Raw genomic sequence first — 25,840 nt, 5'->3', positions numbered from 1 at the left:
TGTAATAAAATAAAATCTAATAAAATAAATTTTTATTTTCGGTGGTACAGATTTTGGGAAGAAAAAGTACAGATGATACCGATTTTTAACCCCTCTGGTACAGATGAAAATGAGGCAACACTGCTCACGAGAAAAAAATTGAACTTATTCAAGGATTCATCCCCGTTTAGGACAGAAATGGTTGTTAAACTACTTCGACCGGCTTCAATCATGCCACAAGTAGAAGCTCCGTTCTGCAAAAAAAAAGGATCAATCACGATATCGAATTCGGAAATTTTTGACAGTTTCCTTTATTGTTTCATCACGTTTGATGGCGAAAATGGAAAAAAAAGGGCTGGACACTCTCGGTAAAACGTCCCCCATAGTGGAAAAATAAATTATGGCTATGACAATGTGGTCATAAGATGATATACTGTCCTCTTGATCCAATCAGCAAATTTCATGCTGCAAATGAATACGGTTCAATAACATGCAATTCGAGGCATCAGTTTTTTTTCGCAAAGTAAAAAAAAATTAGATATTGTTTCGTACCATAATAGAGGTGTCAACTAATGTAGCAATAGATCCATGGCGATCAAACTGGGACCTGGGAGCGAGTAGTATTCACCGCAAGTCAAGTTGAACAAAAAAGTATATGTACTCCCAGCCATTACGCCAGTAAGTGAATGAACGGAGCCTCGGGGCCTAATTAACGTTTGACTGACTGGTGAAAAGTTGTCCGCTCTCGGGACAGATTTCATTTCCTTTCACGGTACAGTTTCCGTTGCATTCCTGTCTCATCGTAGCATCGTAGTTTTCCAGCGTGTCACGCGGGGTGCAGCACATGGTTACCCGGGATGGCATGAATGGGGTTGGGTTGGTTTGCCAAGGTTGAGGTTTATGTTTCAAAATAGAATGGAAAAGTTCATTTACGAGATCCCCACGTAAGGGGTTCAACCATTGCAGCGCGTTGCAGCCTTTTAATGGAGTTGATGGGTAAATTTGTTTCATTTTGAAATCTAACACATTGTACACGATGTCAGTGGAGGGCTTCTTCGGTGCAGTGTGTAGAATAAAAAAAATACATCGAAAAAACTTATCATTTTTGGTGAACTCAAGTGTGGCATTTACGCTGTATTTTTGAGCACATGGGAGATATTGCAAACCCCCTATTTGATAAATATATGTTTGTTCACCTATACCCCAATTCAGGTTTTAAACTCTCCAATATTGTAAATCCCATGCCTCATAATGTTTTTTACTAGGGCCTGTTTCAATATACAGGGTCTTTGAAACGCTCACGCAACATATTTTCATAACTTCTACAAAAGTGAACCGATTTTTATGTTTCCAAACCGAAAATAAAGCTTATTTTAGGACATTTTCGATGTGACCATCCCTTTTTTCGATAACGTGTTTCAACGGCGAACAAAATTCCTCATGCACAACTCTAACATTACGACTTCGATGCTGTTTAAAATCCGAGCTATTTCTTCTTTAAGTTCCTCCAAACTTTGTGGCTTATTAACATAGCAACGGTCCTTCACGTATCCCCAGAGGAAGTAATCGACGACGAGAAATGTTGAAACTCTTACCGTTTGAGGACAAAGTTTCAGTGTTGCCATCGACGGAGCGAAATTTTTTTTTATAAGGAGTTATTCGATTTTTTTGCGTGGGCGTTTAATCTGAAAGACCCTGTATACCAGACGGAGGTATTCTGAATAAGCGTTGCATTCAAAATTGTCACAATCGTTAATCTTTCAGAACAGCTAGGAGCTAATTTCATCAACATTCCTGTTATCCTCGGTGAGACGGATGCATTGATTAAACAAAGTTGCTTTTATTCTTTGGGAAGTTTCCCTTTTCATTGTTAATTTTATCGGGAAAAGACATACGTGCAATGTTTAGTTTCAAAAATTTCACAGCGACTTACTACAGTTGCACTTTATAGCGAGCATGTTTGTTTTGCATTGCACAGTTTAAAACCGAGACTTGCAGCATCCACTACTCTCCACGTGATGTTCTGATGACGCTATCACCGCTAACACCCTTTCGTTCCGTCTAACGAGAGTTGGGAGAGAGCATGCGATCGTGCTTCTGAATTAATTTCGATGATTATTGCTGAAATATTTTGTTTATTGTTGGAATTTGAAGCCATAAGCTTTGATTCTTAGCGTATTTTCCCACGTTTGCCTAGTGTCGGAAGCATCAAACGCGCACGCATCGTGTTTGTAGTTGTTTGACTGTTTATCTTGTTTCAGAGCAGGGTGTTCTTCTATACTCAATAGCATAATCGCTCAGGAATCTAGAGAAACCTGCTTACCGATGCTATTCTGCGATTCAATATGATTTAAATTGTAAGCATAATTAATTAGCTACAGAACAATGTACAATTGAACAAATGAATAATTGAAAAAACAATCTCAATCGTGTCTCAAAAATCGATCTTCCACCGATTTTGCCGAACCCTCTTTAAAATGTGTGCCGGGGAAAGTCGGGAAAGACGGATACCTGTGTATGATTGATAAATTACATATTTATTTTAAATTTTAATGATGTGTAATACTTGCAATACAGTGTATCAATACCTTTGAAACTTACTATGTACACCTAGCTGGCTTTCTGTTAAATTTATACATAAAAACAAAAAAAGTAATCTGCAAAGAGTTGCTTGATTGTAAAATTTCATCTGCAGAAAGTAAGGTTCTCATTGTAATCGAGTAATTTTTTGGGGTATTTTTCATTACGTGAGTGTTTTACCATCACTTCTCTTCCAGTTTATCAAATCAGCGGTGAAGTTTTTTCATTTTACTCCAGAAAAATTCATGAAAAAAATAATAATGAAGTCGGGTAAGACGGACACTCCACCGAAGGGAAAGGAATTTTGTTTGAAAACAATTTGATTATCTCCTCTTTCTTTTATTAACAGTTGCCACTAACTACGTTTGCGAGTGCAATGGACGAATCAGCAGACCGGGTTTCAAAACGTAATCGAAATTTGTAATACCGAATCCCGGAAGCTATTTTAGACATGGAAAAATGAGACAAATTGCAAGCCCTTCTGGGTGATATTAGTCTTGTCTTATTGTTCTATTATTTTTGAGACCTACTTGAAGACCTCCAAAACCTATCGAGTACATAAACTTGAATTGTCAGTTAGTGTCCATCTTTCCCGACTGAATCTTATATTAGGCTGTCAAAAAAGTCCTGCGGTATTTCCGCGAGGTGTCGTTGTAAGCGCGTAGTTCTAGTTGTATTCATTGTATCGAGTCATACTATAGCTTGTTGGAAAGGTATTTTTGCGCTATAATATAGTCCTTGACAGTGTTTTGTTTGGTTAAGTCGTTCGTGAGTTATAGTGTCGCAAATATGGAGCAAAATAAAGAGAAAATCCGACATATTTTACAGTACTACTATGACAAAGGCAAAAATGCATCTCAAGCTGCCAACAAAATTTGTACAGTTTATGGACCCGATACAGTTTCCATTTCCACCGCACAACGATGGTTTCAACGTTTCCGTTTTGGTGTAGAGGTCGTCGAAGATGAGCCACGCTCCGGAAGGCCTGTCGTCGAAAATTGCGACAAAATCGCTGAATTAGCCGAGAAAGACCGGCATAGTAGCAGCCGTAGCATCGGCCAAGAGCTGGGGATAAGTCATCAAACCGTTATTAACCTTTTGAAGAAGCTTGGATTCACAAAGAAGCTCGATGTATGGGTGCCACACACGTTGACGCAAAAAAAAACATCTTTGACCGTATCGACGCATGTGAATCGCTGTTGAATCGACCCGTTTCTGAAGCGGATGGTGACTGGCGATGAAAAGTGGGTCACTTACGACAACGTGAAGCGCTAACGGTCGTGGTCAAGCCCGCTGAAGCGGCTCAGACGGTGGCCAAGCCCTCATTAACGGCCAGGAAGGTTCTGCTGTGTGTTTGGTGGGATTGTCAAGGAATAATCTATTCTGAGCTGCTTCCCTATGGCCAAACGCTCAATTCGGACCTGTACTGCCAACAACTTGACCGCTTGACGGTAGCACTCATGAAGAAGAGGCCATCTTTGATAAACAGAGGCCGCATTGTCTTCCATCAGGACAACGCCAGGCCACACACTTCTTTGGTGACGCGCCAGAAGCTCCGGGAGCTCGGATGGGAGGTTCTTTTGCATCCGCCGTATAGTCCGGACCTTGCACCAAGTGACTACCACATGTTTTTGTCCATGGCGAACGAGCTAGGTAGTCAGAAGTTAAGCCAGCGCTACACGATGCTACGAACACCCTCGAATGCTGGACGCTCGATGATTCGACGCATCGTGTGATCGACTGACGAGCTACGAACCTCCAATGTCGAGTGTCGAATATTCGCGTTGGAAGGTAATCCGTTCGTTGTTGATTACTTTCCAACGCGAGTGGCACGAGTCAAAGGATTTTTGTCATTCGTTGATTCGACACTCGATGACATTCGATACACCGCTACACGATTCGTCCGAATATATCTTTAACAGATTGGTTTGTTTACAAGTTTTAGATGAGGGAACTATGAAATTGATTCATAAAATTAAAATAAAATAAAAAATATTGCAGTTTAATAATGTTGATTTCAAGCATTTTTAATTTACAGCCCGATATCAGTACAATTGCTACGGCAGCAATTTCAATAATCGCATCGTCATCAAGTTTCTTAACGTTTTTGATCGTAAATAAAAACAATAAACATTCGATCCAAATACTTCCCGTTTGTTTGGACCGATTGCATTGAATCGAACATTCACTTCACCGTGTAGCAACACATTCGTCACAACATTTGTCGATTCATCGAGTGAAATGTTTGAGTCCAACATTCGAGTAAAACGTTGGACGAATCGTGTAGCGCCCGCATTAGCCACAAAAGAGGCCTGTGAAAATTGGCTATCCGAGTTTTTTGCCAATAAGGAAGCGAGCTTCTATAACAGGGGTATTATGAAGTTGGCATCTCGTTGGGAACAAGTCATCGAACAAAACGGCGCATATTTGACTTAAAACACATGATTGTAACTAATTTTATGAACAAATGAAAATTCAAAAAAAAATACCGCAGGACTTTTTTGACAGCCTAATATTTTCAAAGTTGCCGGATACATTTATTTTGCAAAATTTCTGCCTCAAAGACAAATTTTATTTTAAAAAGAGACCAGACCATCAATTTGTGGTGAGATAGCTATATATTTTATGAGAAAAATCAATGTTTACTTAAGGTGTCCGTCTATACCACCGTTCCTCTAAATCATGGATGGCCAAACGGTATTCCGCGGTCTACCTGTCGCTCGCGTAGGTATTCCTAGGCGCCCGCTTGCTGGCCTAGGTTACCTCCGAATGCAATGGGTTAAATATCCCTCCACTTTTGCGGTGAACATTTTATGATGTGTTTGTACTAACCTCAATTAAACATATTATTTGTAAGAGTAAATATTTCGTCATTCATATTTTTTCATACTTTTTCTGTTTCAATATTTTCTTTCAGATTGTATATTAACACATCCAGTTGTTCGATCATAACTTGTAATAAAACAAAAAAAAATCACTAGGAACAATTTCAACTTTAGGCATCTCATTTGTTAAATAACCAATTGAAAATGCTTGAAACATCCGGCATATGGTTTTGAAAATCTATGAGATATAATTTTTTGGAGAAAACTGCGAATGCGAGTTTTAATGAAGTATTGTTATTTTAAATGTTATTGTTATTGTTATTGCTACTGTTAATGATAAGTAATGTGAATTCATTGTGCAGATTTCTTTCGAAAATACGGTCATGAATAGAACAATGAGTGATGAAGTGAAGAATGCGATATTAGAAATTTCTGTAATTAATTATTGGACCCTATTATGGAATTCTAGTTGAACAGAATGATGTTATAGATGCAGTCGGGTGGAACATGTCGGCATTTCTTTTCGAGCTGTTTGGTTTGCTTGTTGCATTCCTGATGTCTACCTTTGGGAAACATTTCGGTAAAGTTACAAAATATACAATTCGCCGACGTTCGAGAATGAACTCGATTCGATGAGATTCTATCGATTTATAAAATACGAAAATTTGTTTGGTGTTATAGTTATAGCGATCATTCGATCAATTTACATAATAGGGGCCAACATTTTCGATAGAAAGTTCTTATACCTCTAGGTAATTGAGGAATATAATAATCATCTGGGGTAAATTTTTACGGAAAATAAATGTACTGTATGTCCATAAAGAACAATTTCATTGAAAAAAAATCAACAATATCAATAATTTAGTAACCGATAAATAGATTATATAGAATATTTTATAGAATAGTTTATCATTGAATATTTATTGTATATTAATTAGTATTTCATTTAATTAACCCTCCTATACTCGAGCATACGATCTCACAGACCGAGAAACAATAAATTTGTTTTGAGGAGGCTGAGATAAATGACTTTTGAAACTGAATGCAGTTGAAGAAAAAATATTTTCTGTAGTGTTTATTTAATTATATCTTTTATAAATACTTTAAATAAATACAAATAACGCCTAAAAATACATAATAGCAAAATTACAGAGACACGCACAATCTATGACACCCTGCGCGAGTATACGAGTTATAATTTTGCGCGCCAGTACAGCAGGGTTTAAACTTTGTTCTATTGTTCTATTGTGTTCTAAACTATGACTTTTTGATACAGTCAACGTTGGTAGACCGCAGCCTGACATTTGAACAATCAGTCGCCCGCAAAGCTCAAAAGTTTGGCCACCCCTGCCCTATATCATGGATGGCCAAACGGTAGTCCGCGGTATTCCGGTATTCCGAGGCGCCCGCCAGCTGGTCTACGATAGTGACAACTCCAAACGCAATGGGTTGAATATCTCTTCACTTTTTCCCGTGATTATTTTAAAGGGTGTTTATGTTTATCTCAATAAAACATATTATAGAGCAGATATTTTTTTCATAATAATTTTCCGTTTTAATATTTTATTTCAAAATTACTGAAAAGTCGAAGCAAGTGCAAGCATAAAGCTTATTTCATGCATATTCTGCGGATGCATTCTGAGGTAAAAAATTTAGCACGTCCGTTGTACTCGGTAGCAAAATAGAAACGGAAGCGAGAGCGAGCATAATTGACCCATTGAACAATCATGATAGATTTTGATTGTTTGATTTAAATAGATTATTTTCAAAGGAATTTTAGATCTATTGAAATAAATTTTTGAATATGTATGTAGCAAACATCGCTCATAGACCTTTCGTTTTTCGAATGAAATATTCGTTGGTTTCCCTCAACCATGATGACAATGCTTCTTAAATTCCAGAATCCATAGGTAGCAAAAGAGAAACCGGAATGTCTGGGGGAACGCATAACTTTGGCTGGCAGTGAGAGTATGCTCCTTCCACAGCGAAATCGTGATTAAATGGATTTTCGAGCAGGCACCGGGTTATATACAGATTTGATGATTTCAAAAGCTTGTTTTTGAAGCAATTTTGAAGCTATACTCTTGGACATTTTATCTTTCGAATAAGTGATTATCATACCACTCCGTTCAGCCGGCAAAGAATTATTAACGTTCAAAACCTTGCATTCCAAGCGTCGTACTCTCGTATTCGAAACTTTGAACTTAAGCTGCGGTACAGAAATGAAAGACGTAGTCCTATGACAAAATTGTCACTATGTACAATTTCAACAATGTTTTCTCCAGGCATACAATTTGTTAAATGACCAATTGAAAATGCTTGAACATTCGGCATAAGGTTCCAAACCCAATTTTTTTGGAGAAAACTTCGCATTTAAAGACCACGAATGCGAGTTTTAATGAAGTATTCTTAGTCTAATTTTGAAACTATGATAAGCCTTCTGAATTAATTGTGCAGATTTCTTTCAAGAAATATAGTCATGAATAGAGCAACACTGATGAATAAGAAATTATAAATTTCTTAAAAACTGGGCCCTATTATGCAATTCTAGTTGAACAGAACTTTGCTGATTAGTTCTATTTTTGTGTTATGGATACAGTCGGGTGAAAGCTGTCGGCAAAATTTTTCGAGCTGTTTGGTTTGATTGTTGCATTTCTGATGATTTTTTTTCCTTTGGGAAACATTTCGCCAATATACCACAAAACCAGTAATCCGCCTCAAGGCGGGGTTCGGGCATCTGGTCAAAAAAAAATCTTTTTTTTCTGAACTGCTCGTAGTAGTTATTAAATTCTGGTTTGGTAAAGGTGTAAATTGATGTCGCATTGCAGGTATACGACTTGCATTTTCGATGTGCATCTCGGGTTTTTGCAAGTCCTCTTTCCGAAGTATCTGGAAAATGATCCATTCTATCATGCCTGACATCAGAGGGTGGAACATATGCTCGCTTCGAAGTGGACGGTTCCTTTGTGGTGATCATACGTGGGACGGAAGTTTTGGAAAACATCTGGGCTTCATAGGATTTCGTAACCTCAGTCCGAAAGTTCGGTAAATGAATATTTATATGAGGATTCCAAAAAAAAAAGATTTTTTATGTTTTTTAATTCAGTAGACTTCGGATCAGTTTTGTCACCAGATCCAGTGAACTTTACAGAAAGCTGAGACTTTTTATTTTTAATTTGTTTATTTTTTCAAGCCCAGTTACATATCTTCAAAAGAGTCAAACTCTTGGCTATTCTTTTTACAAATAACTCTAAACATTTTTGACGTAGGACTACGTCTTACATTAAGGGTGCCAAATCAGAAAACAGGTCACGTTTTTATGAAATAAAGTTAACATTAATAACTATTTTTGCTGCGAACGGATTTAAACGATATGCACACCAATCGAATCGGAATTTGTCTAAGATTTGTTTGATATGCTATACATTACAATCCCATAGTCTGCATATGGTTTAAATTGATGAAAATTGGAAGCATGTCCATTCTCCCATACATTTGTTCTGTCCGTTTGTGTGCTTTCCCGAACAGAGCTGTCAATAACGGCAACTTATGCAGCCGCTAGAATAGAAACAATGAAGGGGGATAGCGAAAAGAGATTATTTCCGAAGTAAACTCCACCCTTGCATAGTAAGTTAACTGTTGATAGCGTATAAGTATTGCATCTCATATGAGGAAAATTCTCAGAATTTTTCTATGGTCGAAAAAACAAAGGTCGTATATTCTGCTTGCTTTGTGTTCTATGTTTCCCCTCGAGCTGTGAGCGCTAGCGAATATTTCACTTGAAGTGCATTTGGCATTGTAATTAACACAATCATCCGAACTTGCCATGGCTTTGTGTGTGTTGCTTGTTTTCGTTGCGCGAAACTTAGAACTTGTTCATTTCCTGTACATGTAAATAGCACACCTTCGATACTTTTAGTTGCCATTCGTATTTGCTCTCGTGCGCATCGGCTCTGTTCTGATGCAAAAAGATACTAACTTTGTTGACTGTTTTGACCGAGAGTCGAGGAACGATTTTTCATAAATGATCATTCTCGCGATGTTTCATTTTTATCGCTGCAACTGTGTGCATCTGTTAGATGCGTGTTTGATCCTTGTTGAATTGCGAAGCACGGAAGATGCCTCTCGTTAAGTACTCAGTGCAATGTGTGCATTGAAGCAAATTGATCAATGTGACCAATTTTGTATTGGTCTCGCAAAGGCAAGAAAGAATCGTTGTTTCTCGAAATGATTCTACAAAACCACGCAAGTCATTAAACCTTTTCAGGGTCCCCGGAACTATTCACTAAAGAGTTATATATGAAATTTCGATGTATTCTTAAATAATATCCGATATGATAAACAAACAAATTAAAAACAAAAGATTGCCTAGTCCTACGTCCTAAGCGGTTGTGTTTCGGATACAACCCCTCGAACTTTTTTTCTTAATTCTAAGAATAATAAGGTAGGAAACTGATTACTCGCGGTCGAGTTTAGAAGGGTGACATATTTTCTTCATGATAAGGATGGGAAGTAAGGATATAGCAACAACGTTGATGAGCACACTCAATTCTTTGAACTATTCTCATATCCAACGCTTGTATTAACCCTTTCCCGTACAACATCGAGTCTCACTCGTGAGTACTTGAATAACATAGGGCGCTAGAACGCTCAGCAGGCTAGTGAAATCACTTGATGTGTGACGTATTAAATAATACGGGAAGGGGTTAAAACAAAGGACAACATTTACCTATTTTTCATGCGTTCACCTTAACACCTGATTATGAGACCATTTGTGAATTGTCAATCATAGTAACCCATGGGTTTTCAACCGAAATTCGACAAGAAGTCACTGGAGGAGATGAACCGCTTTAAGATAGATGTCGTTTCAAAGTCCGCCAACCCTCCGAACGTCCCTCATTAGCGACCCTCCGAGAATTTCTGGAAAAACCTGAAGCGCAGTTTCTACATGGTCAATTTTTTACTAGCTTACCCGGCAAACTTCGTCCCGCCCAAAATTTATTTTTCGCTGTCACATCCACGTTTTCTTACTAAGCGCACGTTCATGGGTCCAATCGCAGAACTGTTCATTGATTGATCTTTTTATGTACCCTTTAATTTTTTTTATTATTATTAAATGTCAGTACTTCTACCAAAACTCCACATTACAATATCAAATTATTTTCAGACACAATTCTCGTGCAAGATTTTTCATCCAATTGCAAATAACATGTTTCTCCGTTACATGGAATAAATTTTTGATACAGAAAATATGATAGAATGAAGACACCCCTGAATCGCACAATTCCTTTCTCGAGTTTTGCTCTTATCAACACATTCGGCGATCCATTTTTATTTATATACATAGAAGATGATATAGGAGTGCGTTTTATCACATTAAAATCTATTTCCACCTTCGAGCGAAGATCAATTTCGTTAGCGCAAACATCAAATGGGCTAATAACGCTTGACAATATGTAACTTTAGAACACATGCGAATTGAATTTTTCGAATTTTACGTTTTTCCTTCAGAGTTTTCCGAAAATTTTCAACTGTCATGTTTGGTTGAAATATGTGCATTACTTTTATGGGACTCCCTCTCCTTTCCAAAGGAAGATGGAAATATCATCATAGAAACATGCCTCGTACCCAAAAACACTCACAACCCAAATTTGGCTCCCTATGCTTGATTAGTTCTCGAGTTATTCACATGTTATGTGTTTCATTTGTGAGGCAGCCCCCCCTTAGAAAGGGGGGAGGATTATCAAACCACCATAGAAACATTTATTGCACCCTAAAACATTCACATGCCAAATTTGGTTTCATTTGCTTGAAATTTGACCCCACTCCTGTTGACCGGTTGATCTGAAATTTGGAGCACATCTTTATCTCTACAGTCATGATAAAACTGCGCATTTCATTATCATGAAAATCCAAGATGGCGACGGCTACAAAATTGCGGATTACATATTTTCTCAAAGTCCCATCAATATGGGTATCAAATGAAAGGGATTGACTAGTAGAACACAGTTGTTTATGAAAAATGCAAATCCAAATGGGAGCCACCACAAAATGGCGGATTACATATTTTCTCTAAACCCCATCAATATGGATATCAAATGAAGGACTTGACTAGTAGAACACAGTTATTCATGAGGAGCGCAAAGCCCAATTATATCACGATACCAGATGGCAAATTCCTATTACGATATGCTTGCCATCAACTGTGTGTTCGTTGTCGGCTGAACAATAACCCCTACAACATTTGCACCGCATGACATTTGCACGACAAATTTTGATTTTTTCGTATTTGAATCTAAACGTTTAAGTGTTTATTGAATGCTGAAGTTTTATTTTATCATTTGATTTTTTTTCTGTAATTTGTACATGAAAAGTTGGTCATTCTGGGATCTGTGCTCCATGATATTCAAATAATGGACACCCCTTGGTGTAGTCCTACGTCTCTCCGGTTATGTCCCGACATTACCCACCCGTCTTTTTCCACCTAGAGTTTCAATTTAAATTCTCTCATGCATACAAAAACGTAGTAAGAAACACATAACGTTCCGGGTTCCGGTTTAGTTGGAGTGGTGTATTTTTCCAGGGTCAAAGCTGCAAAAGGAACCTCTTCAAGAGCAGAATGTGATGAGGAATATCAGCTTTAGTAAACAGAACATTGTAAGTCATTATTCACTTATGACCGCAAAGTAATTTCTATGCTATTTAATCGCTGGGATTAAACAAAATATCGGTTCATCTCACCTAAAATATGTGAACAGTCGTTCAAACTGATGAGTTGTCCAACATATCAGATTAAATAAACTAAATTTCACGAGAAATTCCTTAGATACCAAGATTCCAAAAGCGTTTAAATTAACCAGGACGATGTCAATCATTGGGCTGCATTTGATGAATACTAGCAATAATCGTGAAGAAATATTCCAATGAATGCTGCTTACAATGAGTTTGAAGTTTCTCCTGAACGTTTGCGTTTATGTGGAATCCCGTGAAAGAAACTTAAAACTTGAAAATTATTTTCCCTCAACGATGGACAGACAAATGGATGGTCTTTGTTGTCAATAGAAATAGAATGTGCTGAGTCTATTGACTTTGAATATGTGATCACACAATTCATTGCAATTGTTAAGATTTAGCGATTTCTCGTCCATTTTATCTGATATTATAATAAATAATTTTGGTTCGGTAAGTTTTGACGTAGAACTACGTCTTTCAGGAAGGGTGCCAAATCAGAAAATAGGTCACGTTTTTATGAAATAAAGTTAACGTTAATAACTATTTTCACTGTGAACGAATTCTCGTGATTTGCATATCAATCGAATCGGAAATTCTCTAAGATTTGTTTGATGTGCTATGCATTACGATTCGCTGATCTCTCAACGGTTTAAATTCATGAAAACCAGAAGAATTTCCTTTTTTCCTATACATTTTTTCTGCCGATTTGTGTGCTAACCCTACCCGTATTTCGATGCTTATAACTCGACCATTTCTTAACAGATCGGAAAGATGTTTGCATCAATGGATAGGAAATATTTCTATGCATCTGTCATAATTAATAAAATATTATTTTTCATGAGATGAACAATTGAATAACTGTAAAGTGTCAAGCGTTATTTAAACGCCCTAACTGTCAAGTATTGATTGGCCCGATTTACGGTTTCCCCAACACAGACTACAAAGTCGATACCTGTGGAAATCCGCTTTACAAATATACATGCAAGTCGGGGGTATTTTTGTTCCCACCGAGCTGTGTTTTTCTAACACGGACTTCAAAATCAATGTGCCTGGGGGAAATCGTAAAATTTGTAAAATTGTAAAAAAAATCAAGTCGGGAGTATTTTTTGGTGTTGAGTACTTTTGTACTCGCTTGTCGTTGTGCAGACCAGAATATGTTTCCCTAAAACGTACCTTTAAATTGAGAAGCCTGGGAAAATTGTCATTTCAGATACTAGAGGTGAATGAACTTTCGCGGTTCGAGAACTATGTAAACATGAGATGTGCAATAATTTCAGAGGGAGATGTAAAATGAAATGATCGTTTGACAATTCTCCCGTTCACATATTTTGGTAGTCCTAGGCATCATATCAAACGTAAAAGGTCGTTCATCAAATTTATTTGTAACGAAAAAAATTTCGATGCATTCTAAAATAATATTTGAAGTGGTAAACAAGTGGATTGCATAATATGATTGCGTAGTTCTACGTCGAAAATATGCTGTCGTGTCCTAGGTACAACCCCTTTCAATTTTTTTTTTCAAAAAAACGTGAACAAAGAATGATAATAAGGTTTGATTAGAGGGATGACACTCAAGATATCTGCCTCATGTGTCACCCGGTCAGGTTACGCCATTGCACTCGTCAAAAAATTAGAGAAACAGAATGCGAAGTCGAAATATTTTGGCGATTTTTGAAATACTATAACCTTGTGATAAATCAACCAATGAAGATGACGTATGCATCTGCGTATTTCATGATCTCCAAGATGGCGGCCGCTACAAAATGGCGGATCACATACTGTACCGTCGAGCGGTAACCGGACCCTACGTTGTGTTATCTTTCTTTTCCGGATCCACTCCAAGCGTTTTATTTTTACTTAAGTATCTCTTCGGTTAACCGATTCCATCCACCTGTAATTTGACTACGGGAGATGGAATGAAGAGAGCGAAGTAGGAAAGATGGCGATTTTATTTGCGCACAACTTTTAGCATAGACCACACTACATCGACTGACTTGTATATACTAAAAAAAGTTAACTATGCTACCCGGGGCTCTGGCAACCCTATCCCATCCAATAGAAATTGAGCGTAGGCAGCATAAAACAGGGCTCGCACTTAGGAGGCTCACGTATTGTTTAATGTTTGGAGTCATATATGTTAATATTTGATTACGTTGGATAGTTTTTTTTTGGCAAGCGATGTTTGGATACCCATCCGGAAGCTTTCTTGACGATTTGCAATTCAAATCACAGCCGAAGAATCGCGCGGAGCACTTCATTTTGAATTTTAGGTTATGATTTCTATGCTCATGATTTTCTATGCTGGCTACTGAAAGGCGGCCATCTTAGCAATCCCTTGATTCTACCGACCGCCGTCGCTGCCAGTGCGCGCTTGTGTTGGTGCAAGCGTTAATCGCATTTGTCAGCGACGGGGTTCGGCTCCTAATGTCAACTAGGCATTACACCGCAAGCTCAAAAAAATAGCAGTGGGCGCAACATACCCGCCGCCTTGAATTGTTATGATTCAACACTAATACTAACATAATTTGTTTACAAACATCAATCATGCGAACTATTTTCTAAAGCTTACTCCTAAACACGTAACAATTAATTATTTTTCAGGATTGGTACATGAAATATTCGTTGCTGTTTGGTCTGCTGTTTGTTCACTGGTCGCTGGACTTCCCTCTGTGTCGGTGCTGGCATCGGAGAACGGCAACAAGCAGATTTTCGTGACGGGGCGAGTGATGATTCCTCTCGCTGTTCAAAGCGATACGACACGGACGATTTTGTCTTTTCCTGGGTGGACTCCAGTTATTCGCGCAAGAGGCCACCTAAGAGGAGCCTGCATCTCATCCACTACGACGACCATCCGGCCCGGAATGATTTCGTTGTTTCGGCTGCGATGTTTCGAATCCCGCTGGAGTTCGTGCAAATATTCATCACGCCAACGGATCCAGAATTGTTGGACGTGCATCTGGAGCTGTTGGTAGTGCGTGAGCCGATTTGTTGGGACTGTGCTGATGTCTGGGTCGGGCAAAGCTGTCGCTGAAGTGCCGATGAGAAAGTGTGCAGGCGTTAAAACGCTGAGGTCGCACGGATCGTCAGAGATGGAAAGCAGCGGGCGTGAATTCATTATTGATTCAATTTGTGTCAACCCCGTTGCCATATCCTCGAACGATAGTCTGGTGGACCCCAGCTGGCGAAACAAGTGCCTTTTGGCGATCTTCACGGCCGCCTCCCACAGCCCACCGAAGTGTGGGGCTTTCGGGGGCGTCAGATGCCATTGTATGCCAATTTCGGCGCAAGCGTTGCGAATTTTGTCTTGGTCGGAGTTACTGCGAAGCATCCGGTACAGTTCAACGAGCTCATTTTTGGCTCCCTCAAAGTTTTTCCCATTGTCTGAGTGCAGATGAGAGGGACTGCCACGACGTGAGATGAAACATCGCAACGCCTTCAGAAAGGTGTGGGTGGATAGGTCGCTGGCAAGCTCAATATGGACACCCTTCGTTGTGAAGCATACGAATATTCAGATGTACGCCTTCATCGCAGGCGCCCGTGGGTGTGTTGGTTTGAGATAAACCGGGCCGGCGTAATCTACTCCGGTGACTTCGAACGGTCTTCCTGGCACTACTCGTTGGGCAGGTAGCTGGCCTATTTGTTGCTCTACGGGCTCTGGATTGAAACGAGTGCAACGGAAGCAATTGCGAACAATGCTTCTAACCAGCCGACGGCCATCCAAAGGCCAGAACTCTTGCCGTATGGTGGCCAGTAGATGGCGCCCGCCGCCGTGGAAGAGCTTGAGGTGGTAATGTTCGGCAATTATGCGAGTGAAGGGATGATTGGCAGGAAGTAGGGAAGCATGTTTCGTGTGGTAAGGCAACTGGGACAAGTTTAATCTCCCTCCAACCCTTAGAACTCTCTCAGAATCTAGAATAGGATTTAATAAGCGAATGGTTGACTTTTTTGAAATGGATTTTCCCTTCTCGAGTTCCCGAATTTCGTCGTTGAAAGCATCTTCTTGCGCTAAACGAGTGAGGCGTGTTTTTGCGATTCGTACTTGTTCCACGGTTAGAGATATGCTGTGGGAAGTATCGGGTGATGCTTGCAGGCTGTTCCTCGCCTGAATCTTCGCTCTGCTGTTGGAAATGAAGCGCAAACAGTAGCCGACGATGTGCAGTAGACGAGTGAAAGAACTGTAGCGAAGGAACAGCGGGTTGATTGTAGTTTGTGTTTGCACAGCTGCTACGACTTGACGAATCTCCAGTTCTTCGTCGGGAACACCTGGTAGAGTGAGTATGGGCCATTCTCGGGACGGAAGTGCTAACCAGTGTGGTCCGTTGTACCAGTAGTCAGAGCTAAGAAGTCCTTCAACTGTCGTGCCTCGAGATACCAATTCAGCTGGATTTTCACTTCCCGGAACGTGGCGCCATTGGCAGCCGTGTGTGTGGTGTTGCACTTCAGCCACTCTGTTGGCCACGAAAGTCTTCCAGACGTTTGGTGGTGATTTTAGCCACTGAAGGGTAACCGTGGAATCTGTCCAAAAATGGGATGACTCGATCTGCAGATCTAGGGCTTGCTTGACGTGGTCGTAAAGGTGAGCACCGAGAACAGCAGCACATAGTTCCAGACGTGCGATACTCAAACGCTTCAGAGGGGCTACTCTAGATTTCGCGGCTAGTAGTTGTACTCGGACATTTCCCTTGGGGTTTTCGCATCGTGCATAGACGCACGCTCCGTATGCATCCTCGGAGGCATCTGTGAATGTGTGCAGCTGCACCTTAGCTCTGGGTAGAAAAGCGTAGCGTTGAACGCGAAAAGCAGACACTTTCGGTAGGTCTTGGCAATAATGTTTCCATTTAGTTTGTAGGTTGTCCGGTACTGGATCGTCCCATCCGCACGGAAGCACCCAGAGTTGTTGCATGATGATTTTCGCTGTGACAACGCACCGGAGCAATTAATCCCATCGGATCGAAAAGCCTCGCTATTGTAGACAAGATCGAGCGCTTGGTCCAAGGGTCACTGTTAGGCTCGATCAGAGAATCAAAGCGGAGGAAACCAGCCTCTGGTTCCCAACCAATTCCCAGCGTTTTCACAGTTTCGTTGGGACCAAACTGCAGAGAGGATTGTGTCCCGATCTGGTCGTCGTGCAAACCGTGAAGCACTTCGAGATGGTTCGAAGTCCACTTCCGCAATTCTAGACCTCCCTTCGCTAATAATTCGGATAATTCGGTCCTCAAACGAATAGCTTCCTCAACCGAGTGTGCTCCTCCAATGAAGTCGTCTACATAAAAACCTTTTTCGAGAGCCGGCCGTCCGAGAGGATAGGATGTACCTTCGTCAGCCGCTAGCTGTTTCAGTGTGCGAGTTGCGAGGAAGGAAGAGGGAGCTATCCCGTAAGTAACGGTGAGCAACTCGTAGGTCTGGACTGGAACCTGCCTCGAGAACCGCCAGAGAATTCTTTGCAGTGGTGTATCCTCAGGATGGACAAGAACTTGTCTGTACATTTTGGCAATGTCACCGACGAGCGCTACAGGAAAAGTACGGAAGCGAAGAATAAGCGTGAGCAGATCGTCCTGCACTACAGGTCCAACGCAAAGAGCTTCGTTGAGGGAGAAGCCGGACGAAGTCTTGGAAGAGCCGTCGAAAACGACTCTGACCTTGGTGGTCGTGCTTGTGTCCTTAATCACGGGATGGTGAGGCAGGTAATATGACACGGGAGCTTGATCGTCTTCCGCGTTGACCAGTTTCATGTGGCCATTCCCGCATGAATTTGTCGTATTCTTCCTTCAGTTCTGGGTTCCTATCCAGTCGTCGTTCAAGTAGTTGATAGCGATTGAGAGCGCTTGCTTTCGAGTCATTCAGCATGATGTTGAAATTGGGTTTTCGGGGCAAACGTACTACGTAGCGTCCTTCATTGTCACGGGTTGTAGTGGACTTGTAGAACGTTTCGCAGAACTTTTCTTCTGCCGAGTAAGTGTCGTTGGTAGATAGACTCTCAGTCATCCAGAACCTTTCGATGATCTGCTCGAGGGAAACCATTGAAACTACCGTCGATTGTAGCCCTTCATCACCATCTGAATCGCCATCAGACCTAATACAGGGAGCGGATCCAGCAACAATCCACCCGAATACACTCTCCACCAGCAACGGTAATCGGTCGTCGATCTGTAGTCGAACAGCAGTGGGGAAAAAGGTGTGAAAGTGCTTGGCACCTAGCACCAAATCTATCGGTTGACTTCGATGGAACTCGGGATCGGCAAACGTGATTTCCTTTGGAATCCTCCAACCTATTCTAGACACGTCTTGTGCGGGAAGATTAGCAGTAACCTTGTTCATCACGAGGAAACTGACGTCACAGCAGAAATCACTGGACCGAGACTTCACTTGGGTGAAAATCGATTCACGAACGGGCTTCGACAGTTGACCAGCGCCCATAATGGTAACGTTGACTCGATCGCGCTTCACGCGCAGAAGTTGTGCTAGACGTTCGGTAATTAAATTTGGCTGAGACGCGCTGTCTAGGAGAGCACGAGCTGGGTGCATTTGTCCGAAGGCATCCACAATATTAACGATGACCGTCATCAAGAAAACGTTCTCCTTTGTTTGGTTGACAGGTGTACTGCTTTCGACACGTGGGACGACTTCGGCAGTCGCCGCAGCTGTTTGCTTAGCTGACTTGGCTCGTGGAGCGGGTGTGGGTCGGATTACTACTGGCGTCGTGGAATTGTTGATAGAACTTACTCCGTTGGATCTTCGGTCTTCTTCGTGAGGGTTGGTGTGCAAAAGCGAATGATGACGGCGATTGCAATGCTTGCAATTGTAATTTGACGAGCAGTCACGTGCAATGTGATCTGCGCGTAAGCAATTATTACAGAGTCGCTTTGTGTTGACTACCTTTAGGCGTTCGATGACAGTCAGTCGATGAAATTTCTGGCATTTCAGCAACGGATGCTGCTGACCACACGCTGGACATTTCCCATTAGAACTTGCAGTGAATGGGTAGGATGAGACCCGCTGATGGTTGTTGAATCGTTTATGGTTTTGTTGCTGCGTGTTGGTGATAGAACTCGTCGGGTGGTGGTTTACCGAAATTGATTCCAACACTCGGATTCTTCGCTGAAGGAAGTCGATGAGGCAGCTGTAGTTCGGGTCCTCGACGGTTGACGCGTAATCCTCCCACGCCTTGAGAGAATCATCGTGCAGTCGCGTGCACAACAGGTGCTCCAGAATCGTGCTCCAGCTGTCAGTTGGCTCCCCCAGTTGGTGTAAGATTTTGGTATGTCGTTCGAAATCGTCGACCAGGCTGTGGAGCGTAGCGGCTGTTTCTTTCCTCACATGTGGTACGTCGAACAACGCCTGTAGATGTCTCTTCTTAAGCAGATACTCGTTAGCATACCGACCTGTCAGCGTGTTCCACGCTAAACTGTAGTTGGCCGACGAAATGGCAATCGACTCAACTAACTGAGCAGCTTCGCCTTTCAAAGCTGCTCGTAAGTAGTGGAATTTTTGTACTTTAGGAAGGTCGGGATTATTATGAATGAGAGCGACGAATGTGTCGTGAAATGGTAACCATTGAGCATAGTCACCATCGAATTCGGGTAGCGAAATCGTTGGTAGCTTTATTCCAGAGAGAGCGTTGGTAGAGAGAGAGGGTGGATGTACTTGTGAATTGATGGGAGGAGAGGTAGGTAGTTTGGAAATCAAGCTTCCTTTTATTTGAAACAATCGTGGTTCAAAATACGCTCGCTTTTCGGCATTCTGTGCCCTACCTTCTTCTGTTGTTTCGATGTCCTCGAGTTGACCCTGTACCTGCTCTAGCGACGCCCACATCGAATCGAGGTACTCTAAACGCAGCTGTATTTGCGACTGGTCCCGTTGTTCATCATATCCAATGAGGAATGCCTCTGCCCGACCCAGGGCAGCAATCATCGTATCCCTCCGTGAGAGCAGCTGGGCTCTCTGAAGCTCGTTGGCCATCCTTGAACCACCGGCGGGAAGAGAGGAGCGGAGCGGGAATCGATCGATGATTCTGTGGAAATACGGACAAAAGTAGCTCCGGGGAGAGAGAAATAAACCACTTGGACAGGTACTCACCTGGTCCAAGGCAATTTAGTGCCTTGTACAAAATAATGAAACAGGAACAATTAAAAGCAGCAGTGCTGTATGGCAAACAATTGCAGGCTGGTATCGTATATTAATTTCAACAACGATGAGTGTAGTGGCTCGGCACGGCTAGTAGGTGCGATAAATCGTAACAATTCGTAACAGTCAGTCTGGTACGCCTCACATAGAACGGTCGTCTAACGTGGTTTGATAGTATCCGGGAACCTATCACGTGGCCTGGTGGCCCAGGTGCAATGGCTGGATTGCAGGAAAAAATCTCGAACAGAGAAGAAAACGAAACCTTAAGCGTACCCGTGGGGTTAAGTGGTCATCTTGGACAGGAACTAACCTTTGGCCAGAAGGTATCAGGCCTTGTATAAATTATTAATCATCTGTCCGGCAAGATGGCTGGCGCAAAACGTGGTCGATGCTCCAATGAATGGAGAACAATAGCGATCGCGATGGCGGCTCCAGAAGCGATCCTGGTCACGGCACCAATGTACCGTCGAGCGGTAACCGGACCCTACGTTGTGTTATCTTTCTTTTCCGGATCCACTCCAAGCGTTTTATTTTTACTTAAGTATCTCTTCGGTTAACCGATTCCATCCACCTGTAATTTGACTACGGGAGATGGAATGAAGAGAGCGAAGTAGGAAAGATGGCGATTTTATTTGCGCACAACTTTTAGCATAGACCACACTACATCGACTGACTTGTATATACTAAAAAAAGTTAACTATGCTACCGACCGCCGTCGCTGCCAGTGCGCGCTTGTGTTGGTGCAAGCGTTAATCGCATTTGTCAGCGACGGGGTTCGGCTCCTAATGTCAACTAGGCATTACACCGCAAGCTCAAAAAAATAGCAGTGGGCGCAACACATACTTTCTCAGAACCTCATCGATATGGGTTTTCCAAAACCCCATCAATATGGGTATCAAATGAAAGAGCTTGACTAGTAGAACACATTTATTTATGAAAAAAGCAAATTCAAGATGGCTTCCACTACAAAAAGGGGGATTACAAATTTTCGCAAAACCCTATTATTATTGGTATCAAATGAATGTACTAGTAGACTAGTAGACTAGTAGAACTAGTAGAACACGGTTATTTATGAAAAATGCAAATCCAAGATGGCTGCCGTTTCCAAATGGCGGACTACATGTTTTCTCAAAACCCCATTAATATGGGTATCAAATGAAAGAGCTTGAATAGTAGACCATGAAAAATCCAAATCAAATATGGCCGCAATCACAATATAGCAAAATACTATATTAACGGTTTTATTCAGCTTGAACTGTTCGTATGTATGTTTGTATGTCTGTAGGGTTGTCCCACATTAATAGAAATTTGACCAATAGGAATTGACCGAATTTATAAAACACCTTTATCGCTGCTGTCATTTTAAAACTGCTTATCTTGATAAATCCAATTTGGCCGCCGCTACAAAATAGCTAATTTCATTTTATCTAAAAATGTTGATTGAGATATGTGTATCAAACGAACGAACTTGACTTGGAGAACATACTAGGTATATTTGCAATCCACTCAATATCGGTTTCAAATTAAATGAATTGACTAATAGAATACAATACAATGGTTTTATTGTTGAAAAATATTCTAATGAAACAGATAATGTACTAAAAACAAGACAATAAAATGAGTAAAATAACTTTTTAAGTTAAACGGTTTCATTGTGATTAAACATAATAATGTACTAAAATCTAGAAAATAATTAGGCATGTAGGAGTTAGCATTTATCACAACATTTCTTCATTAGTCTGGGGCATTGATAAGACTAAAATAAAATCGTGGGACACGTTGGATTTCCATTTTCCACAATTAGTGACTCATCATATGCCCCACGATTTTATTTTAGTCTTATCAATGCCTTAGACTAATGAAGAAGAGGTGTGATAACTGCCAACTGCTACTTGCTCAATTATTTTCTAGCTTTTAGTACATTACAGGTAAACTTCGATATAACGTAGATTTCACTTTCAAAATTGTACGTTGTATCGAATTGTACGTTATATCGAAGCATAATAAAGTACTCACAAACGTAGTCTATAAAACATTATTGTGTTGCTGTTTTAGAAAAGTTAATGAATAACTTCAATCAGAAGACGAAGCCAGCCTTTCTCATGATGTTTCCCTTCGTACTGTTGATTAAAGATTGATTCATTTAGAATCCGGAAATCACAAAACCAGCTGTATTTCGGAATTGATTGAAGATACAACATTCATTTTAGCATCACAATACAGATAATTCATTGTTCTATCAGAAAAAAATATTGAAAAAAAATTTCCTTTACACTTTGGAAATGTGTACGTTATATCGAGGTAAAATGTACGTTATATCGAGTGACGTTATATCGAGGGTAAGTTATATCGAAGTTTCCCTGTATTATGTTTAATCACAATGAAACCGTTTAACTTAAAAAGTTTTTTCACTTATTTTTTTGTTAACCAACTCAATAGCAAATCACGAATGTTACGAATCGTTCATTTCGAGGAAACGCATTATTTTCTTCCTCCTTCTTGAAACACATCAACCATCAAAATCCAATATGTATCCTAAACGCCTGTTAAACCATCGTCTGTCACATTTTTTTTCTTTCTTCATCAATGAGATTGTTATCCGAAGGCTGAATTCTAAATTTATGAGTATCTTAAAACTGACGAATCCGAATCTCATACAGCAGCTACATCAGTTCCCACCGTTATACTGATTTTTTATCGCCTTCGCCTAATTTTCACCGGGTTTAACTTTTTGGCTTTCACGAAAATCTTCCGTTTCATCAGAGCCCAACATGCACCTTTCATTCGATTGAAGTTCTGTTCTATCTTCCAAGCTCTGCTGCTGTAAAGAAACATCTTTCAACGGGGCCTCCCGAATCCCACCCACCGAAATCAAAGCCCCGATTCACCCATAAACGGGCAGCTTTTATGGTTCCATCTGACGGGCAGCACTCGGTCAACCGGACTTGCAATGTGCAACAAGAGAGTCATAAATATTCATATGAGGTGAGCTATTTTGAAAGCGATTTCCATCTCTGCAAATATGCTCCCTCTGCTCGTCGGTGCATCTATTTCACAGATTCAAGTTCGATGTTGATGCTGCCACTGCGGCTGTTGGGATGCGTTTAGAATATTGAAATATATCGAGTGTTGTTTGTATCGATAAATTCCCCCCGGGAATGGCGGTTGGAAATAGGTCCGGAATAGTGGGATGGAAAAATCAATCTCAATAATTCTTGATTGTCAAACCAATGGACCATTGCCGGAAAACTTCAATGGGTTGCAATAAGGACACGTACTGCTATGTAAATAAGAGTAGAAGAGAAAGGTGCATAAGTTGTTGCAATTTACACATTTCCTCTAGCCCCAAGTAGCCACCCAATTTTTAGTCACAATAAAAACAAGATTCTAATCGGCATGAAGGTGTTCATTGTGTGCGAGTTCTAACATATACTCTATCAACATCATATTATTTTAAACCTCGATATTTTTTAGGTGAATGGTTGTCACAATCTCACATAATGTTTCACATTCAAACAAATTGTGCTGTTTGACAAATAATGTCCCACTTCGCTCAGGTTTTCTGTCAGTCAATTGTGAAAATGGATCGACATGACACAGAACGGAAAACAATTTCACCTAATAGCCTTTCCGAAGACAACTATTCGAGGCTCAATAACCTGCTCGTTTTAATCTCCTCCCATCGAGTTGACCAACGTCCACTAAAATGACATGCTACTGCCAGCTGTTCCATTTACAGAGCCTCTTCATACTGTCCGGAGGTTTGAAAGCCCACACACGGGATGAGAATCGGTATAGTCTTCCCTTTGGCCCCGTATAACTTGCAATGGTGGTCAGAGGGAAGGATTGGACAGGAGAGGAGCACTTCACCACGTTTGAACGGTACAGAAGAAACACATTTGAAAAGTCGTAAAAGTTAAATCTTATGTTCACTAGTGTCAATGTCTTTTCAGAGTATAGAACAGAGGATCGTTATTAGTTTCAGGATATTTATTATTTATGACAGCTAGTTCATTAGATTTCCCTTCTGGAAGATGGCTCAGATGTGGTCCATGAAGCGATTGTATTACCACAATCACTACCTTTGAATTATGCCCCGATCGCCGGTGGTTCGTATTGCTATAAATTCCCGACAAAAGCCGCCACAAATTAAGCAAATTAAATCACCGTATAATAAAAATCTATCTTCCTGAAGAATGAAGGCAACATACGACGTTTATCTGAAGCAGTCGCCGTGTGTTGTCTTTATCCTTCTTGCAATTCTCCGATAAATCTTCCTCTGGCTAAACGGAGAAAGTTGTTGGACTCCGGGGCTTGACTCTTCAGAAGTCAGGAGATTGGAGCCATACAAAAATATTTCAATTTTATTATACACATTGTTCTGCGAGATAAAAGTCGAAAGAAAAATATTGCGATGCCGAGATGCCGAAATTGAAAATAAGCCAAATGTTATATATCAAAGAGTGGACTTCGCTTTTGCTCGTGTCCTCCGCAGGTACAAAGGTGGATATTTGTTTTTCTTTCCCTTTCGCTATCCGTTCCAAACAGGAGGAGGAAAACTCGTATGGGAAGACGCGTCACGATGAGAGCAAGGGGAAACGGGATTAAAAGTAAGTTTCGTTTTATTCCCTCGATTGACGCTCGATCCGTTTTGAGTGCAGGACTTGGGAAAAAGGTTGCGTAAATATACTTGAGATTTTCATCGTTCGATCGGACTTTTGTCTCGCCAAGAGGATAGCTGGTTTTCTATAATGCGTTTTGGAGCGTTCGCTGGTGGTCGGAAGGGATAGCAACATGTGGTCCAGCTTAAATTGCTCGATGTAATCGCTACTCCTTGAAAATTCCCACAAATGGATTGGTTTTCTTGTATATGAAATTGAATTCATACTTTTTAATGACGTAGCACTACGTTTCCCATTTCTGTACCGGGGTGTAAGTTCAAAGTTTCGAAACCGAGAGCGTGACGCTTGGAATGCAAGGTTTTGAACGGAATGATAATCACTTCATTAGAAAGGCAAAATGTCCAAGAGTTATGCGATTGTTATATTATTGACCCGAAAAATTGTTTCAAGAGCTTTGAGCTATGCTTTTGAAATCACACAAATCCGTTTATAAGCTGGCGCCCGCTCGGAAATCCATTAAGTTGTGGTTTGAAAGTGAGAGATAGATGGGATCACTCGCTCGCTTGATGAGAGCAGCGTTATATATTTTTTTGTTTTCGAACGCCGCGATCGATCGTCGTTTCCAATTGTTGGAAAGGGGGTATTATTTTTTCTGTGCAATTCCGAAAACGAATCTATTCCTTTTTTAAGCGTTAATAATCAACGAAATGGTATGATAATCATTTCATACAAAAGATAAAATGTCCAAGAAGTATATGATTGCTACTCATTGACCCGAATAGTTGAAAAATAGCTTCAAAAACAGGCTGTTGACATTAAACAAATCCGTATATAAGCTGGCGCCCGCTCTGAAATCCATCTATTTTTGATTGAAAAGTGACTTGAGATGGTCTCACTCGCTCGCTTAAACACTATGCTCTTCTCTCCAAGTTCCATTTCTTTTTTGCAGCCGGAGAAAACGGTGCCTTTAGCGAAAAA

General features: G+C 40.7%; 2 protein-coding genes across 2 annotated transcripts in view; both read right to left on the bottom strand.

Annotated features, from left to right (window-relative positions):
• Window positions 1-17,602, bottom strand: part of LOC129761420 (uncharacterized) — a 42,228-nt gene extending 24,626 nt beyond the window's left edge. Inside the window, exons 1-3 of the mRNA XM_055759139.1 lie at window positions 16,978-17,602; window positions 15,679-16,934; window positions 14,881-15,600 (exon numbers count right to left, since the gene is read on the bottom strand). Of these exons, the coding sequence (XP_055615114.1) occupies window positions 14,881-15,600; window positions 15,679-16,934; window positions 16,978-17,602 (2,601 nt within the window). The remainder of the gene's footprint in view (window positions 1-14,880; window positions 15,601-15,678; window positions 16,935-16,977) is intronic.
• Window positions 17,603-17,777: 175 nt separating this feature from the next.
• LOC129761419 (uncharacterized) lies at window positions 17,778-20,075 on the bottom strand. The gene has a single exon (XM_055759138.1). The coding sequence runs from the start codon at window positions 20,073-20,075 to the stop codon at window positions 17,778-17,780; it is 2,298 nt and encodes a 765-aa protein (XP_055615113.1).
• Between the last annotated feature and the right edge of the window lie 5,765 nt (window positions 20,076-25,840).

This window comes from Toxorhynchites rutilus, chromosome 1, assembly GCF_029784135.1.
Source record: "Toxorhynchites rutilus septentrionalis strain SRP chromosome 1, ASM2978413v1, whole genome shotgun sequence".
Classification (NCBI taxonomy): Eukaryota; Metazoa; Arthropoda; class Insecta; order Diptera; family Culicidae; genus Toxorhynchites; species Toxorhynchites rutilus.
Note: the sequence above shows the minus strand (reverse complement) of the source record. Positions and strands in the feature narration are given on the sequence as shown.

What these genes read in the sequence shown, in the direction of transcription:
- LOC129761419 (XM_055759138.1), bottom strand. Translation starts at nt 20,075, where the DNA reads ATGGCCAACGAGCTTCAGAGAGCCCAGCTGCTCTCACGGAGGGATACG.